Below are 17,910 nucleotides of genomic sequence, written 5' to 3' on the forward strand. Positions count from 1 at the left end.
TATATGTTATAAGAGTTAGGTTTAATTGATTGATTGTTGTGCTTTTTTCCGCCACACTTAACAGTTATGAGATTGATCACTGCTCGTTATCTTCAACTTTTCATAGTATCATACCCAAAACGCATCCATAGTCTAATGTTTGCCATCGTCCCTCTGGAGTACAATAGATGGTGCTTTTGTTACCAACAGCTACAAAACCAGTTGTACAGTTGAATGTGATTGAATGGGGAGAACTCTGGACTACGTGACCATTCAATAAGGTTGGAACAGGTTCGTTGCAGTCTACAATATCAGCATGTATTACTTTTAAAATATAATTTTATTCATTTTCAGGTCAGTGGTCTTCGATCTACCACTCACCTACAACTGGTGACGTCTCAATATAAGTGAAAAATTCTCGACGGGACGTCAAACAAACAAACCTCATTCTACCAGTTATTGGAAAGCCTTAAGGAATACCGCGGTGATTGTTCTGCGATATACCTTCATACGTAATAACTGATTATGAAAAAATTGGTACACATCACACTTGCACTTCGTGTTTAGCTAATAGAAAATCTGATTAAATGGAAGCGTTTTGAAGACAATGACGAATTGTTTAAACATCCCTTCGTCTTGCACGTGGTGTAACGTAACACGCTATCTGATTATATGCAGGGGACTTAATTTCATACCCCCCTTGAAGGAGAGGCGGCGTATTGGTTTGCATCCGACAGTAGGTTGGTAGATCTAGTGTAGATTAACCATGACAAGAAGATGACGATTGATTTTGAGTGATGAAATACAAAGGGATGAATGTCTCTAAATGAAACTAAGTGCTGACCATCAATATCCCCAGAACAGTCTGCTTGACAAGACATTAAACTTGATGTGAATAGATCGTCACGATAGTAGATGACCTTCATTGATTCTTGAACATTTTAGTCATAGATAGACGTCATCGGCTTAACATGAGGTGCACCAAATTCTGACATTACGTGTTGCTTGTGGCTTTATAGGTTCTATATCGTTTAAGGTCATAACGAAATACTTTTGATAAGGAGAGCTTGGTGAAAGAACGTTCATTGTCTATATTCAACATCTTAGATTTGATGCAGCTTCGAGATGGAAAACTGAAACCAGATACCACGGTTGCGAAGCGAGCGCCCGAACCCCTAGGCTACCGTAACCGGTTGCCTAGTTGATGTCCCTATTGTTTTTCATATTGAAATGCCAATATGTTTTTAGAGATGTGAATCTTTACTTGGAGCATTTCGTTATATGTTGTAAACTATCTGCTTTTCGAATACCATTTCCTATTTTATTGTAAGAGTTTTGTCTTTGCAATGCATTAGCTGGCTAAACGTCCATGACGCAAGTTGATTTGATTAATGTTTTCCGCCACACTCAACAATTTTTCAGTTAACTGGTGCCGCCCAGTTTTTATTGGTGGAAGAGAGGACCCAGATACAATGTACCTGGGAAGAGACCACCGACCTTCCGAAAGTAAACTAGGAAACTTTCTCACTTACCGGCGCGAGCGGGATTCGAACTTGCGCCGACAGAGGTGAGAGGCCGTGTGATATTGAGCGTGATGCTCTAACCACTCGGTCACGGAGGCCAAGTTGATTTGACCCCAAATTCCTATAGGAACGCAAACAAGAGACAGATATTTCATAATTACCTATAGGAATGCAAACAATAAACAGATATTTCATAATTACCTATAGGAATGCAAACAATAAACAGATATTTCATAATTACCTATAGGAATGCATATGAAGGAATTTGAAACCGTCTTCAAACATTTGGAGTGATATTTGCATGATACATTGCCACATTGGTTGTTCTGGTCGTTCATCTGAGAAAACAAAAATTATCAGTTTTACAGTTCAAGACATAATGCATTTTAATCATTGTATCGTTATTAGAACTGTGGAAACCACATTGAAAGGTAAATTCCTTGCTGTGGCCTTCAACTCGACTTGAAGATCTACGACGTTTTATCTATTAACAATACTCAATGTCGATTCGATATTTCGCATTTCCCAATGAACTCGAAATGAGTCACCACGGAGTGAGCCTTCCATATCTGCTTCGAATATTTTATTAAACATAAATGTTAACGGAAAATTAACACCTCAACTTTATGATAAAGGGTATGACTAGCTTCTCTATCGTCAACTTCCCATATTCATGTAGCAATATTCCATTATCACAAACATATCCTTTCAACGGCTTTATCGAAAAAGTGCGTAATGGTAAAAAAAAACAAAAAACCAAACGATTGTGACCCCCGAGGTGGGACCCAGAGAGGATATAATATTGATGCATTTGGAATAGTTCCGAACGGGAAGATGTATCCTATTGGTTGTGGAAATTGCAAACTTTTATTATGTCTAATGCTAGATCTTTAAATACATAACAAGCAGGACTTTCATGAAAACATTTTTGCGGATTTACATACCCTTGAAAATTGGACCGGTACATGTATAGGTTCCGCTTGATAGGCACACACACAATCCAAACGTCAAAAGAAAGAGAAAACTAATAGAAAATGGGAGGACGAAAGATACATCCTAAAGGTACAAAAAAAGTCTTTCATGCATATTTCTTGACCCTTGCGCCGTGGCTTTAAACAGTAGAGGACCGATCCCGATACTAATTCTGTAGGATATTAAACATACTTTCCTTGATACAGAGTATGTATTGATAAAGTGGTTCATAATTCTAAGGAATTTTTTTCTGTCCAACCCCTTCAGCGGAACATTCTTAAAACTCTCCGGCCGTCGAAAGTATATGGTGTTGATGTCTCTCAACTAATTCAGAACTTCAGAGCATAATCTGCGTTTGATCAATTTTCAAATGGGACAGGCTACTGACAAGTAAGTTGATGTCACAGGGGTTTCAACAGTTTCATTTTAAGTATGTGTTTGTTATAATGATCTAATTTTATCTACAACCTAGTATCGTTAGATGGATTGTTGTCTGTCGTGTTTGGGCGTTCTTTGCATACTCATTCTGACTACTTATTACTCCGTTTGCCTGATCAAGATATATGGTTTACGGTTGGTGTGAGCGGTCAACAGGGGATGCTTACTCCTCCTAGACACCTGATCCAACCTTTGGTGCGTCCAGGGGTCCGTATTCGCCCTACTCTGAATTTTGTATACTTTAAGATTGATTGTATATTTAATTGCTGTTATAAAATTTAGAAATTCATTTCAAAATTAAGGATTATCTCCCTCATGCATAGCTCTTATCCTTAGACGAATTTGGCTCCACTTTTTTGGCACGCTGTTTTTGGCTATATTTAGCTCTAAAACTTCATAGTTATTTCGGATTTCAAACATTTCGGTTGAGCATCACTGAAGAGACATTATTTGTCGAAATACGCATCTGGTGCATCAAAATTGGTACCGTATAAATTTTACATTAGATAGATCACTGTTCGTTATCTTCACTTTTTCATAATGGAAAAACCGCACATAATGCTTTTGTTTCTAAATATGTACATAAGATTAATTCTTCTCGTCCTCAGACTGTACTTTCGAAACACGTTTAAGGCCCTTAAAGGAAGATAAAATTAAAAAGAATAGTAATGCTTGATAATAGAAAGTGACCTATGGATGAAATCGTATCGCCGTGTAAAACTGACCAAAGACAGAGAAGAGAGTTTAATATTCTGTAAAGACAAGTGATTGATTGATTTTATCTTGTTCAACGTTTTCTCGAGAATTTATCACTCATATGGAGACGTCACCAAGACCGGTGAAGGGCTTCAAATTTAGGCCTTTGTTCGGTGCTTACGGCCATTGAGCAGTGAGGGTTCTTGATCGTGCCATGGGACATCAGTTTTTAAGGTGATCTCCGAGGACCGTGACATTCAGACCTCATGCCGAGCGTTTGGCGATGGAACTGTCACTACCTGTTTTAACGACTTGGTTTGTCGTGGCCGGGATTTGAACCTCAGCCATCCGCATGCGGGGCGAAAGCTTTAACCTCTAGACCACCGAGGCGGTTTCTGTAAAGACAAACATTCCAGAGACCTATTGACAGAAAACTTGTTTTAATTTTAAAAATAACACTTTTTTTTAAATCAAGCATTTAATGGCAGATAGATTGGATTATTGCATATGATTAAATAAACAATCATCGTTTGTAAAAAGAAAAGGAAAGAAAAACGTCATTCTACGGAAGCAACAGGAAAGTGCGAACACAGAACCACTTACTATTTCTTTGTACATGTAGTCTCTATCATTGATCAGAGTCGTGGATGCGTTTTTCTTCATGTTGTTAAATTCACATACAAGCAGTTTACGGTTATAGTTAATAGACAGGCAAAATGAGTAAGCCTCGCATTCTCTGAAGCACATCATAAACCCCAACTGGTTTACCACTTTGGAAGGGATATGCGGTAATTTTTTCCCAACTTCATAGTCCGCACTAGTGCTGCAAGTATTGTCCATTCTGGCATGGTGACATGATAATATAAACAATATAAATGGTCTGCAAACAGACTTGTAGTTTCTACATCCGAGAGGCATGTCGCTATATACCATTACAATCAGTTAGGTGTTTGATAGTGCGTATATATCTATCATTCCGCATACCTAAACCTATGAGAAGTTGCGAAAGTCGTAGATAACACCGTATAATGAATAAATAATGTATTGATGGGTGGTTTTATTTAGAATTCGCAGAGGGAGATATATGCAGTGGTTGTTCTCTTAAAGAGACTCCACTCACTCAGCAATTAAAGATACTTCACTCACTCAGCAATTAAAGAGACTTGATTCACTCAGCAATTAAAGGAGAAATACGGATTTTTCTTACTTATTTTATATTACCACATTTACTGTATTAACATGGCGGTGTTTCACAATTACCCACAGTAGAGCCGCTCATTCAATGCAATTGGTAATTTTGTTGAGGCTACTGTTATTTTAAAAGTAAAATAGAGTTAGATGAAAGGCGAACATAACGAACAGTGATCAATCTCATAACTCCTAAGCCATACAAAATTGAGAGCTGGGCCCAGGTGTCTTGGAGGAGTCATATTCACTATTCGCTAGCCAAGGGTTTACAATCCGCTCCGCTACTCTACAACCCATGACTGCGTTAGCACGATTTTCGTGTCAACAATGTCCTGCATATGATTGGATGCAGGCCAAGTCCCCTGCATATAATCAGATATCGTGTTACGTTACACCACGTGCAAGACGAAGGAATTTTTAAACAATTCGTCATTGTCTTCAAAACGCTTCCATTTAATCAGATTTTCATAATCTCCATACAAGATGGTGTTGTGTAGACTGTGCAATGAGGCTTTATCTGGGGGAAAAAGTTTATTGCTTTTAAATTATTTGCATATAACATCGTGTAACTCAATAGGTGCAGCCAGTTTTAGTTTAACACACAAAGTGTAGTTGAAAAACGCATTTTCATTGCTTGAACATGATGTAATCCAAACAGAGTTTGTTTCCTCCATCCGCTAGAGGACGCCACCCAAAGCTACGAAAATCGTGCTAACGCAGCCAAGGGTTGTAAAGAAGCAGAGCATATCGTAAACCCTTGGCTAGCGAAGATGAGGAGGAGTAAGCACCCCATGTCGACCGGTCACACCCGCTGTGAGCCCTATATCTTGATCAGGTGAACGGAGTTATCCGTAGTCAAAATCAGTATGCCAAAAACGGCATGCAACACGTCAGACAGCATTTGAACCAATGATAGGCTGTTCTGGCAAACTATATCGTTATAACGACCATAGAGTTTGCGAAATTCTGACTTTAAATGAGGCTTTATGTATCAAATCTATAAATTTGATTATTCAAATCCAAGGTATTTGAATTGCTATTCATATTAAAATGTGTTAAATGTATATACTCACCCACTTAAAATAGGCGGTGACCTGGCTTATTAATCATTGCCTTGGGTCTTTAAGCTTCTGTATAAAGGTTTAATAGTGTCCATGGTTCCTTTACACGCCCTGTCATTCCTTGACCAATCTATAGTCAGAGGGGTAGTGTTTTTATCACTGGCAGTTTTACCTTATACCTATTATTTCTCTAAGGAGGACCACTATCTATTTTTTTCTGTTTTTATCATTTCTCTTTAATCTAGAATTAACGGTAAAGTCTATAATTTTGACCGATTTCTATATCATCTGCATACGGATAGATTTTTACCTCGCAAAACATTTTCCCTATACAAGTACGATAGAAACCTACAGTATATATAATGGGATTGATTGTATCTTGTTTAACGTCCCTCTCGAGAATTTATCACTCATATGGAGACGTCACCAATACCGATGAAGGGCTTCATATTTAGCCCTATGCTCGGCGCTTATGTTCATTGGGCAGTGAGGATTCTTTAGCGTGCCATACCTACAGCGATACGGGACATCCGTTTGTAAGGTCATCTCCGTGGACCCGTGACATTCACACCTGATGCCGAGCGTTTGGCGATTGAACTGTCACTGTTTTAACTAGGTATACAGTTGGAAATCGATATATACTAAATTTTCCACATTTCATGATAGAGCCAAACTGTGAATTTATTATTTTTCAATATACCAATAAATAATCGTTAAACGAGGAAGGGTAGATAGGTTAATAATTGAGTAGTGATATAGTTGATATTGTAATCGTGCCATTACGTTTGATTTTATAGATGTACTTGGAGCGCATACTGAATGTAACAACGGTGCATAGGACTATTCAGATAATGATAATAATAATTGGTTTTATATAGAGTCTTATCCAGCATATGCTGCTCAAAGCGCTTTACAATTATCAATGTACATTATTACCCCGGCAGACCTTATATCAATCTAGAACTCTCTCAGCCTCCTAGGAAGCATACAGTGCAAGCTGCCATTACAAGCGCTAGAGCACTAACATTCTATAAATATCTTTCACTGTCTATAGCCAGTTACCCCTTTTACACTTGGGTAGAGTGAGGAAATTCGTGTAAAGTGCCTTTCCCAAGGACACAACGTCAGCCCTGCCGCGGCCAGGACTTAAACCCACGACCTTTCGGTCGAGAGTCTGACGGCCTAACCACTCGGCCACCGACGCCACAAACACTGCAAAGTACTGCAAACATTGACCAAGGCTCCCAGAGTCGTCTTCACTTATCCTCCATAGTAGCAACCACCACCCATTTTTTAAAAATTACCCAAAACAATAAAAATCAGGTGTAATTACCAATTTTGAGTATGCTGATTTCAAATCTGGATTCCTTTTACTCCAATTTCTTATAGAAAATGAGGTATAGTGTCTTAAACACCCCTACCGTCAGGTTGCCTAAAACGGAAAATGTTTCATTTCGCATCAAAAAGTGACCCAACTTTATTTCTTGAAATACCATTACCCAAAACAATAAAAAGCAGGTGTAATTACCAATTTTGAGTATGCTGAATCCAATTCTGAATTCCTTTTACTCCACTTCCTTACAGAAAATGAGAGATAGTGTCTTAAACACCCCTACCGTCAGGTTGTCAAAAATTGAAAATGTTCCATTTCACATTAAAAAGTGACCTGAAAGTTATTTCTTGAAATAAGGCATACAACAGAAAAGGAAAACAATTAATACTGAATTGTTCCATGAACATTCTTAGTTGTTTTGGAAAGAATATATCTCACCTCTGGACTTCACTGATTTTGACTGCGGATAACTCCGTTTACCTGATCAGGATATGGGGCTCACGGCGGGTGTGACCGGTCAACAGGGGATACTTACTCCTCCTAGGCACCTGATCCCACCTCTGGTGTGTCCAGGGGTCCGTGTTTGCCCAACTATCTATTTTGTATTGCTTGTAGGAGTTATGAGACTGATCTGTTCGTTATCTTCACCTTGCATACAGGAAAGGAAGAGGAATACGGAGCGGATCAACGATCTTGAATTTAATCAGATTGGGTCATAGCCTAATGAACTGATGAACAGGAGCAAAAGTAAAATTAATAGGAAAACTGATTTATTAAACATCAGCAAGTCTTTTGCGAGAACTTCTGGTAGAGCTGGCGGGGAGGCGTGGGGGGGGGGGGGGGGGTGAGTTGCATCATTATCAGAATTTACCGAAACAGTGGACTCTCTGGCCAGTCTGGGGGATGAGCTAGTTGCATCAGAACTGACAAAAGCATAACTCTCTGGCCAGTCGGGGGGCTGAGTGGTATCAGAATCTATTATTTATTTATTTTTATTTTTTCAAAATTCAGAAATTTAAAAACTGCATGATCAGATTTTTTTGGAACACTAATAATTAATGTCCCTTTATTGCGATGACTCTTCAAGTACAAACCATGATACTGAAAAAAAATGAAATGAAATGATAGATAAATAAATAAATAAAATATTTGTAAGTTACTTTATTTATCTGTAAGTAAGTCACTAATTAAGTGTAACTGGTGGTAGTGCAACTTGCAAGTGAAAATTACATCATCTGTAGCTTATGATCCCCTTTTGCCTTGGCTTGTAATTAATATTGTTGAAAATTTGGCAAATAGCATTTTTAACCCCCCAGTCCATACCCCACTTTTCTTTAAACGTTAAAAATCCAGCTAATTCAGTGAGGAAGAAATGTCACTACCATATTTCGAATTTCCTCTAGACTATATCAAATTAACAATCTGATTAAAATCAGCTCCTCGATCCGCTCCTTTATTTCTTTTGATTTGTCGCTACTCGAGTAGCGACAAATCAAAAGAAATAAAGGAGCGGATCGAGGAGCTGATTTTAATCAGATTGTCAAATTAAATACCGCACTGCTATCAGTCACAGATTGACACTGGTAGGGGTATGGGGACCTGGTCTGTGAGTGTGATGGAAAAGATTCTGATGAAAATAAAGATTCACTCATCATTCAGAAATGTATAAACATTGTATTATTGTATACCACCGGTACGTTGTGAGTGCGTTAATAATGGGAGTTATCTTTCCTTGGATATCTAAATCAATCAAATACTATATGAACACAGACAATCATCGTCCATGTTTGACCTCAGTATAATTTATTTATGCATAAAATGTATTAATATGTCACTCTTTGTTGCGTATTTCACCGTTAAGTAAATGTTTACATATACTCGCTCTGCTTAATCGCTTCAATCTCAAAGTGTGCCTAATCACGTGAGATACGCTAAATATAGCTATTTTAGATCCGAACGATCAACTTCGCATCATTCGTAGGCTCTAGGTTTATCCATACTAGCCCGTAAAAAATAGGATGGAACCTCGTCCCACTTTTCCTGTAGAAATAAAAATAGAACATGACGCGCCACCTAGCGAGCGTGGTTGTTGCTATCCATAGATTGACTGCAATTGGCTCTTACCAATCACGATAGTAATTTTTGTGCAAATTGTCATGAATTAGAAGTTATAATGAAACACAATCATATACACAAACACACGAACAATACCGAAACCGCAACATCCATTACGGAGGTTAGGAGGCATTTAAAGATAGAATCAGAAAAAAATTGGATCTATTTATACATGTAATTTACTTATTGAAAAAGACTTTCAAATCTGTTGAAAAGGTGTTTACTTTGAAACGTCAAATTCCTTTAAATGAGTTAAATGAAATCGTTTGCTGTACAATGGCACACCAACTTCAATGAAGCAGAAAATGTAATCAAAGGGAAAAAAAAATTTAAATATCAATTTCTAAAAACGACATGGGATAACCTTCAATCAGAGAAATTTGTGTACAACTTTAAAGCCACTGTCCCTTGTCTTTGTTATAACCCCACGTACATTCTGTATCTGTATGAGCAACCTCTTTCGGAGGACACGGTCACGTGTTCGCAAGTACTACAGTTCACCACTGATCGTTACGGAACCAATCAAATTAACCGTTTTCCTCTCAGTATTCTTTTCAGAACGACAGTCACTGCTGAAAACCCATCTAATTTTATTTTCATACACATTATAAGTATATAAAGTCAGTCGAAGATGAAAAACTGGAAAACTTCACCATGAGATTTTTAAGTAAACGTTATATTTTTTTACTAAATATTCTAATATTTAGTATTTTGTAAATTTAAAAAGTAACAAAATAGCAAACGCTTAATATCACAACTCTAATAGACCACATTGTAATACGAATACCATTTTCAATCAATATCTACTGATATTAAATAGCTAAAAGTGGTCACATTAATATAGCATTTATTATTTAGTGAATACAGCTGAATTGTCTAATTTGTTCGTTCTGCTCCACAGATGTTGCCGTTAGTATATGCGTCTTCTCTCAATTAAGAATTGCCGACTCTTACTATTTCCCTCGAAATGTTCTAAGTAAGAAGCGTGACAACCAGAGAGATTGCACAGCAGCCTTCAAGACCCATCCGCTGGATCCGCCGACAGATGAGTCCAAAATCCATGTCTGCAGTCGACATTTTTCTTCGAGGAATCTGATGTTTCGCTGCTACAATTCCAGGGATTCGACCGTCAATTTCCGTGCTTTATCACGTGGACTGTTACGGAAGACTTTAAAATTGCAGCAACAATCTTTCCGAACATTCCAACAATATGTAAGTCTTAAAACCGTTGACGGTTTCAACTTGAAGTAACGCTAAGTGTATAGAGTTTGTTTTTGAGAGACTGTATTATGACTAGGAATTAATTGCCTATTATTCTCGTCCTCCACTTGTGAATGTACAATTTGATGACAAAATACATGTAGTTTCTCTAAATATTCACATTGGTGGGAGTGGGATTTTTGTGGTTGATCACAATGACATAGGGACATCAACGTCTTCAATTTATGATTTAAAAAGAAAATTAGTCTATTCAGTAGAATACCACTAGCCGGGTGGCAGGCAAGCCCTGTCCGTGTATATACTCTCGACAACCTTTCTACTTCTATGGATCAAAACGTAATTTTCCGGATATTTTGCATGAAAATTACACTTTCATTAAACAGATCACTAGATTTATCCATAAAATGATATGAAAAGCACAATTCTATATTTATGTAGTTTTTCACAAATCTGTCATTAAGAAACCCAGCGACATGCATTTCCTCGATTTATCATAAAAACTTGTAAATTGAACACATAGTACATGTACACTTTTTATGTCAATGTAATGATATTAGCCACTATAGAAACTAACATTAATCAAGGATTGATATTAATGATTATATATCTATTTCCGAGTTATTTCAATCATTCAGTGCTTATCCACAGGAACATTTACCATACTCACAGTCAGCCATGTTTGTTTTGAGTACAACTATGCGCAAGCTTCGAAACATGATCTCAAAATATTGAGCATGTACTCTTTTTTAGTGTGAGAATGATTTTATAAACGTTTTATAATCTTCATGTTTGAACATGAGTACGATTTCGAGCACAGAGTTTGAGCATGAAAATGTGCTCAAAAAGTTTTATAACCTTAAGGCCAGACCACGTGGTACACATAAGAGAAAAGTGTAGGGTATATATATGGACTATACTAATTTGAAATTGAAAACTTTGAAACTGAGTAAAAAGTGAAATTGTACTAAAGAGTAACCTTTAAAATTATTGTTCTAATCATAATTTCGAACGAAGTCGTCCATTATGATGAGATGTGTTATTCATCCTTAATAAATTAGTTTGACAATAACTCCATTAAATTTCACCTCAATATTGGCGGGTTACACCAAAATCATGTTCTTCGCTTCACACAATACGTATCACATGGAGATATTAGTCACAGGGTCGTTATAACGTTTGAGCGAGAACATCAATGTAGATTGATTGTAAACATGTTCATGAATCCGACTTCGCGGTCATGTGACTTCTACTTCTGGGACTGGGGATCCGCTTTACAGTAATCCATTCTACAATTTACATCAGGTCTGTCACGGTTCCAACAATTTTCGGGTCGAGTCAGTTCTAAAAATTTTTACTTCGGGTTCAGGTATATCGGTTCGGGTCTATATAACTATTTTAAAAATAAAATATACAGTTAAAATCAAAAACCTTTATGTATTTTGTCACAATAACTACATTATCCTTCACATACTGGTTCTGGGTTTCTAAGCATTTTTAAATAATAATAATAATAATAATAGCTCTAAATACACATGTATGTTGTAAAAATGTGCTATCGTTCTGCATGAAACTTTAACTACAATCATTGATAAAATTGAAACTAAGTTTAAGATTTTATGAAAATAAAGAATTTAGTTCTATCGAATTCATAGCATTATTTAGAAATGAATTTTTCTATAGGAAGACGCATTCAGAGTCTCTGAATATGATTTCTAAAGAACCCCAATTATTTTCTGTCATTGAAATGGTAAAGCACAGTTTGACAAAAAACATTTCAGTACCAAAATGACAGCTAATGTTGCTTTAATAACAAATATAAGTTCTATTCGTAATTTATTACCATAGATCCTTCAGTGAAACCTCAATAATTAGGCATTGGCCTGGCCTAGTACAATTCGTCATAGATATTGAAGGAACACTAACAACACAAAAAATGTGTATCTAGAAAATTAATGGTTTCACTGACTACAAATATTAGAACAAAACAATTATACCTTTTACAAGGCGTAAAATCGATTATTTAAAAGTACATGTAAAAATACTTTCTATTACCATTCTTTTTTCAGTTAAGCGCCCGTACACCGTATGTAACAAACTGGTCGCTATTTACAATGAAACCCTGCTTAAGAATTATCAAGCCATGCCCAGAGTGTATATCATCACATTATGTAAGTATGAATATATATATCATATATGTGCAAACTCATGGTTTATCTCGATTTATGTCAATGTTTTGATTTCAAATTAAATCGAAAGTAGATGCAAAATTCGCCACAAACCTTGTACCTGTATAGATATATTAGATATGAATATTTCGAATACCCCAATTCAACAACTGTTGTTTATCATTTCATAATGTACAATGGATCTTATTTCTACTACTTCTTATCATTCTTTTTAAAGACAACGGATCTAGAAAAAGACTTCGAAACTCTCAAAACCATACTCGAAGTGATTGGAAGTGTCTTAGCAGAAGACGAAGCAAAGCAGTCATCGAAAATTAGACACTCTTTGAAATCCCTCCGCCGATTTACAAAGCAGCTATTGTGTGAAATACATACGTTTCTTCTGATGTCTGGAAAACACGGCATCGGAGATGGTTTCGTAAATGACATAGTTCAGTCTCGGGATTGGTGTGTTTTTAAATCGCTCTCTGCAAGGTACGAAAGAGACGTTTTTGTTTTACGCCAAATTGCCTCCATTTCGTCGGAAATCTATAACAGATATAAGAAGATATTCCTATAGGTGTTCTGTGTTAGTGACGTAACACATCAAGGACAGCGACAGATTGTGGGAAATTGTGAAAATCAAAACTATAATGAAAAGTATCCTGATTACTAAGATGCCTATTGAAATATGTGTTCATGCAAATGTAATCATAGTTTTATCAATAAATATTTCACTCCAAATCTTACCTTCTATAAATTGTCTTTAATTACCTTGGATAACATTCTGTGTCAAGGTATTCTAGGTATCTGCATATTTATATCTTTCCCCCGAGTTTATCAATTAAATACTAAACACACTGCACATGCACATCTTCAACATGTACACCAAGTAGTTCTGACAGAGAGTCCAAGAGATTCATATGAAATGAAATTCTGCCCGTGGAAACATTGATTCGAAAGGTGCAAATTTCCCTCTGAATATCATATTATTTCGTCTTCATTTTCCTTTTATTGAAAAATGGAAAGTGTTATGAGTAAGTGGCCTACCAGGTGACTTGAGTTAGAGTTATCTTTCTTGTGATAATATTCATCATTGTGAGGCCGGAAGTGCATGCACAATGAAGACAAAAATGATTGTTTTGCTGTCACCCTGATATCCGTGACCCATAGCATAGAGTGGAAACAATTATCATGGCATCCCTACTGATATTCTCTCAAACATATTTCCACAATATTCGAGATAGGAAAGACATTGGATAGACTCTGTACCTTATATATTAAATAAGTATCATGGTTGTGGTGTTTTTCCTTTTGCAAAAAGTGTACAATAACTGGAGATACACCAGTTGGCGGAACCATCATTTGTATATATATTTTTTAAAACTGTGTTGTGTAAATAATTATTGAACACCGCCTGACAGTTTCTATAACATTTCTAATTTGAATAAGCGGTGTTTTATTACAAACACAAAAGACACTAATTTTCTCACAGAAAAAAAACCTACTTCAAAAACTTATACGTTCAAATTTGTACTGTAAGTGTGGTTGCATGTACAATAACATTTGTGAAATGAATGTACGGTTGTTACATAACCTGCAACTACCATGGCCTATAGGGATGTTTGTTTTCCTGGATATAACCGTACGGTCATGAAATAGGTCTTTGAGAGCTCTGTCATATAAAAGGTACATCCTCCAGGTTCTTTTTTGTGACGACTTCGATTGTGGACGATACGGAACAGGCGATGTCAGCATTAGCCCGTTTATAAGCCCAAACTCTCATTTCAGACCTACATGTATGTCATGTTCTACACACGATATCCTGCTCTTCAAATTCCACTTTAATGCGCAACATTGCGCAGGTTCTTTTTCCTGAGTGGTTTGTATAGTTTCCTTTAAGACGATCTCTATCGCAGATTACCTTCATCATGGACTTCAATTTATGGACACCTACTGGTTGCTAGGTACACCCTAAAGAAATCAGCCATGCGGCGATCGCCTGAAAAGAATACAATGTACATTTTATTATTGAAATAAGCAATACTTGTAGCCATACCAGTGTGATTACCCTTTCCCCCTTCTCATGAGGATGGTTGGAGAAAAGGGGGAGGGGTAATACGCCAGTTTCGAGATACGAACTCTTCTGTATAGGAGATGCATTTAGTGGAACTTTGAATGCCTAAGTGGGACAGAGTGGATATACAGCCAACAAGGAAAACGAAGACATGTATTAAAAGCTGCTTCTTTTTAAATATGTAAATGTGGGAAATACTAAATACTATCGAAAGAAATGTTTTACCGAAGTGGAAACATACAAACAATGTCATATTTGCAAGAAATATCTTGGATATGGTACTTATGACCAGCGAAATAACGTGATAGGATAAGAATTCTATGAATTTAATTACTCCCTAAATACTTATTTATCACTTACTTAGTTTGTGTATCAGTCGAATTCGGGTTATCAAACAGCGTATGAGTACATTCACTTACGCTGTGATGAATATCTGTCCCACTCCCGCGAGTAAACAAATTCATTCGCGCCTTACTATGTACGAGAGTTCTCCAAAGGGAAATAACTCGGACGTATCTCGAAACCGGCGTATTAGTTCGATAGCCACGTATATAAAAGAATCACACAAAACATTAATAGCAAAGATTATATCTAGTTAAATTTGTAATAAAGGCAACGGAGAAAAAGCACGATACGTTTATATCGCATATATGCATGTATTTGAGATTTTAACCACTCAGAATGACCGTTCTGAGGAATGGTGATACTGGATACTCCTCCCCCTAAGAAAACCCGGCGATATTTGTTTTAACTAATGAAGACTGAAATTTTCCTAAGAGGTGGTTACATAATTTAACTTACCAGGCTGACAGTAGTACTGTTAACTTACTAGACTGACAGTACTGACGTTAACTTACTAGACTGACAGTAGTGTCGTTAACTTACTAGACTGACAGTAGTGCTGTTAACTTACTAGACTGACAGAAGTGTCGTTAACTCACCAGGCTGACAGTAGTGTCGTTAACTCACCAGACTGACAGTAGTGTCGTTCACGCACCAGGCTGACAGTAGTGTCGTTAACTCACCAGACTGACAGTAGTGTTAACTTACCAGGCTGACAGTATAGTGTCGTTAACTTACCAGGCTAACAGTAGTGTTAACTTACCAGACTGACAGTAGTGTTGTTAACTTACCAGGCTCACATAAGTGTCCTTAACTTACCAGGCTGACAGTAGTGTCGTTAACTCACCAGACTGACAGTAGTGTTGTTAACTTACCAGGCTCACAGAAGTGTCCTTAACTTACCAGGCTGACAGTAGTGTCGTTAACTCACCAGACTGACAGTAGTGTCGTTAACTCACCAGACTGACAGTAGTGTCGTTAACTCACCAGACTGACAGAAGTGTCGTTAACTTACCAGACTGACAGTAGTGTCGTTAACTTACTAGACTGACAGTAGTGTTAACTTACCAGGCTGACAGTAGTGTTGTTAACTCACCAGACTGACAGTAGTGTTAACTTACCAGACTGACAGAAGTGTCGTTAACTTACCAGGCTGACAATAGAAACGTGTCGTTAACTTACCAGACTGACAGTAGTGTCGTTAACTCACCAGACTGACAGAAGTGTCGTTAACTTACCAGACTGACAGAAGTGTCGTTAACTTACCAGGCTGACAGTAGTGTCGTTAACTCACCAGACTGACAGAAGTGTCGTTAACTTACCAGGCTGACAGAAGTGTCGTTAACTTACCAGGCTGACAGAAGTGTCGTTAAATTACCAGGCCGACAGTACTGCCCTTAACTTACCAGGCTGACAGTAGTGTCGTATTTGTTGTGTAGTTACTTGAGAGTTAGTCCTCCCTTAAAAGTTTTTGTGAAACTGCCTGTAAATTCAATGTATTTCCCGCGATTATCCTCACCAAGAACAAACATGTTACATTGTACATTCAAGGGACTGGTGTCCGTCGTGGCCCCTCAGTCCAAATAACTTGCAACAATAAAAGAACACAGTATTCTGAAGAGTTTCTGCATTGTTCATCCCGAAAACGCCTCTCTCCCAGATTGTAGTCTCATCTTCAGAAAGTATGGAATTTGCTTCTTTCCGTTTCCCACTTACTTCTTTACTTAAAGCGTCCTTCATTTTACTGTCCAATATTTAACGGAAATCTGCAAATCTTGGATCCTCCGCATCAAGGAAATTCTTGTCGTGTATTCCATGATCGCGTGAAAATCTCAGAATGCCACAGCTGATATAATACAATATTCTCGCTGGATATCTTTACCGTCTTTTCTGCGTACTCTCATAATAAAGCGCCCTAAATAAAAGCATCGCGTTCATAGTTTCGATTTTTGTAATGAACAGTTCCTGTCCACGGCGCCAGCCTTTAAATAAATTAAAAGCCAACTGCGTGTTCTTTTTCGTGTTCTTAATTTCTTGAATTTTAATTAAAGCCTGAATTTCACTTTCTTCTAGACTTTTAAACCGAATCGCGGCTCCTCGGGATTTTTAACAAATTCCTCTTTTACTCATTCTCTACCCAGAGTTCCGTGTGCTACTTGCATTATACATGTACCTGTACCTCTGTCAACGGTCAATTTACAGAAATCTTGTAAAAGTTTCTGATGTCCAACATTTACAGTTGTATGCTTTGAACTAAATATATAGTCATATTTGAAATGTTTTTGGTGCAACTGAATTGACGCTTACTCTAAATCGTTTAAGATCGCTGTTTTCTGATCCTAAATTTGGAACTACTTCGTAATATGTAATATGCGTATTCATGAATGTAGGACATTCACATGGTAGAGATTTAATGTAAACATGGAATCAAAAGTAAGAAAGGCTGTAAAATATAGGATAAAACTTGTAAGATAAGAGAAAAACACTTAAGTGGTAAAAATAAACATGTACTTACATGTAACAAAGTGCCAGTGGGCTATGAAAAGAGTCTGATGTATCACCTGTTGCCAGAACTTTTAAAAGGAAAGGAAACGATAATGGCTGTTTATATCATGATTGTGATTATATTGTCACGTGATTCCAGGCGTTGACAGAGGTGTAAGTGAAACTTGCGTAACGCGCCCTTTGGTGAGAGAATGTTCAAATTTGTGAAGACTAAGTCAAAATTCACAAGATCTAGGCCCGCGGCCGTGTCGACGTCCATTTATTATCTCCAAGTTTAATTTCCCAAAATATGCGA

At 37.1% G+C, this 17,910-nt stretch overlaps 2 protein-coding genes across 2 annotated transcripts in view; one reads left to right on the plus strand and one right to left on the minus strand.

Moving 5' to 3' along the window:
• LOC125660361 (uncharacterized) overlaps window positions 1-4,448 on the minus strand; it is a 10,124-nt gene extending 5,676 nt beyond the window's left edge. Inside the window, exons 1-3 of the mRNA XM_048892165.2 lie at window positions 4,212-4,448; window positions 1,744-1,840; window positions 115-282 (exon numbers count right to left, since the gene is read on the minus strand). Of these exons, the coding sequence (XP_048748122.2) occupies window positions 115-282; window positions 1,744-1,840; window positions 4,212-4,448 (502 nt within the window). The remainder of the gene's footprint in view (window positions 1-114; window positions 283-1,743; window positions 1,841-4,211) is intronic.
• A 5,764-nt stretch (window positions 4,449-10,212) lies between these two features.
• On the plus strand, window positions 10,213-13,435 carry LOC125658711 (uncharacterized). The gene is made up of 3 exons (XM_048890100.2): window positions 10,213-10,517; window positions 12,593-12,694; window positions 12,930-13,435. Exons 1-3 carry the CDS (start codon window positions 10,401-10,403, stop codon window positions 13,269-13,271), a joined length of 561 nt encoding a protein of 186 aa, XP_048746057.1. The 5' UTR covers window positions 10,213-10,400; the 3' UTR covers window positions 13,272-13,435.
• The last annotated feature ends 4,475 nt before the right edge of the window (window positions 13,436-17,910 follow it).

The sequence above is a fragment of the Ostrea edulis genome, chromosome 9, assembly GCF_947568905.1.
Source record: "Ostrea edulis chromosome 9, xbOstEdul1.1, whole genome shotgun sequence".
Lineage (NCBI taxonomy): Eukaryota > Metazoa > Mollusca > Bivalvia > Ostreida > Ostreidae > Ostrea > Ostrea edulis.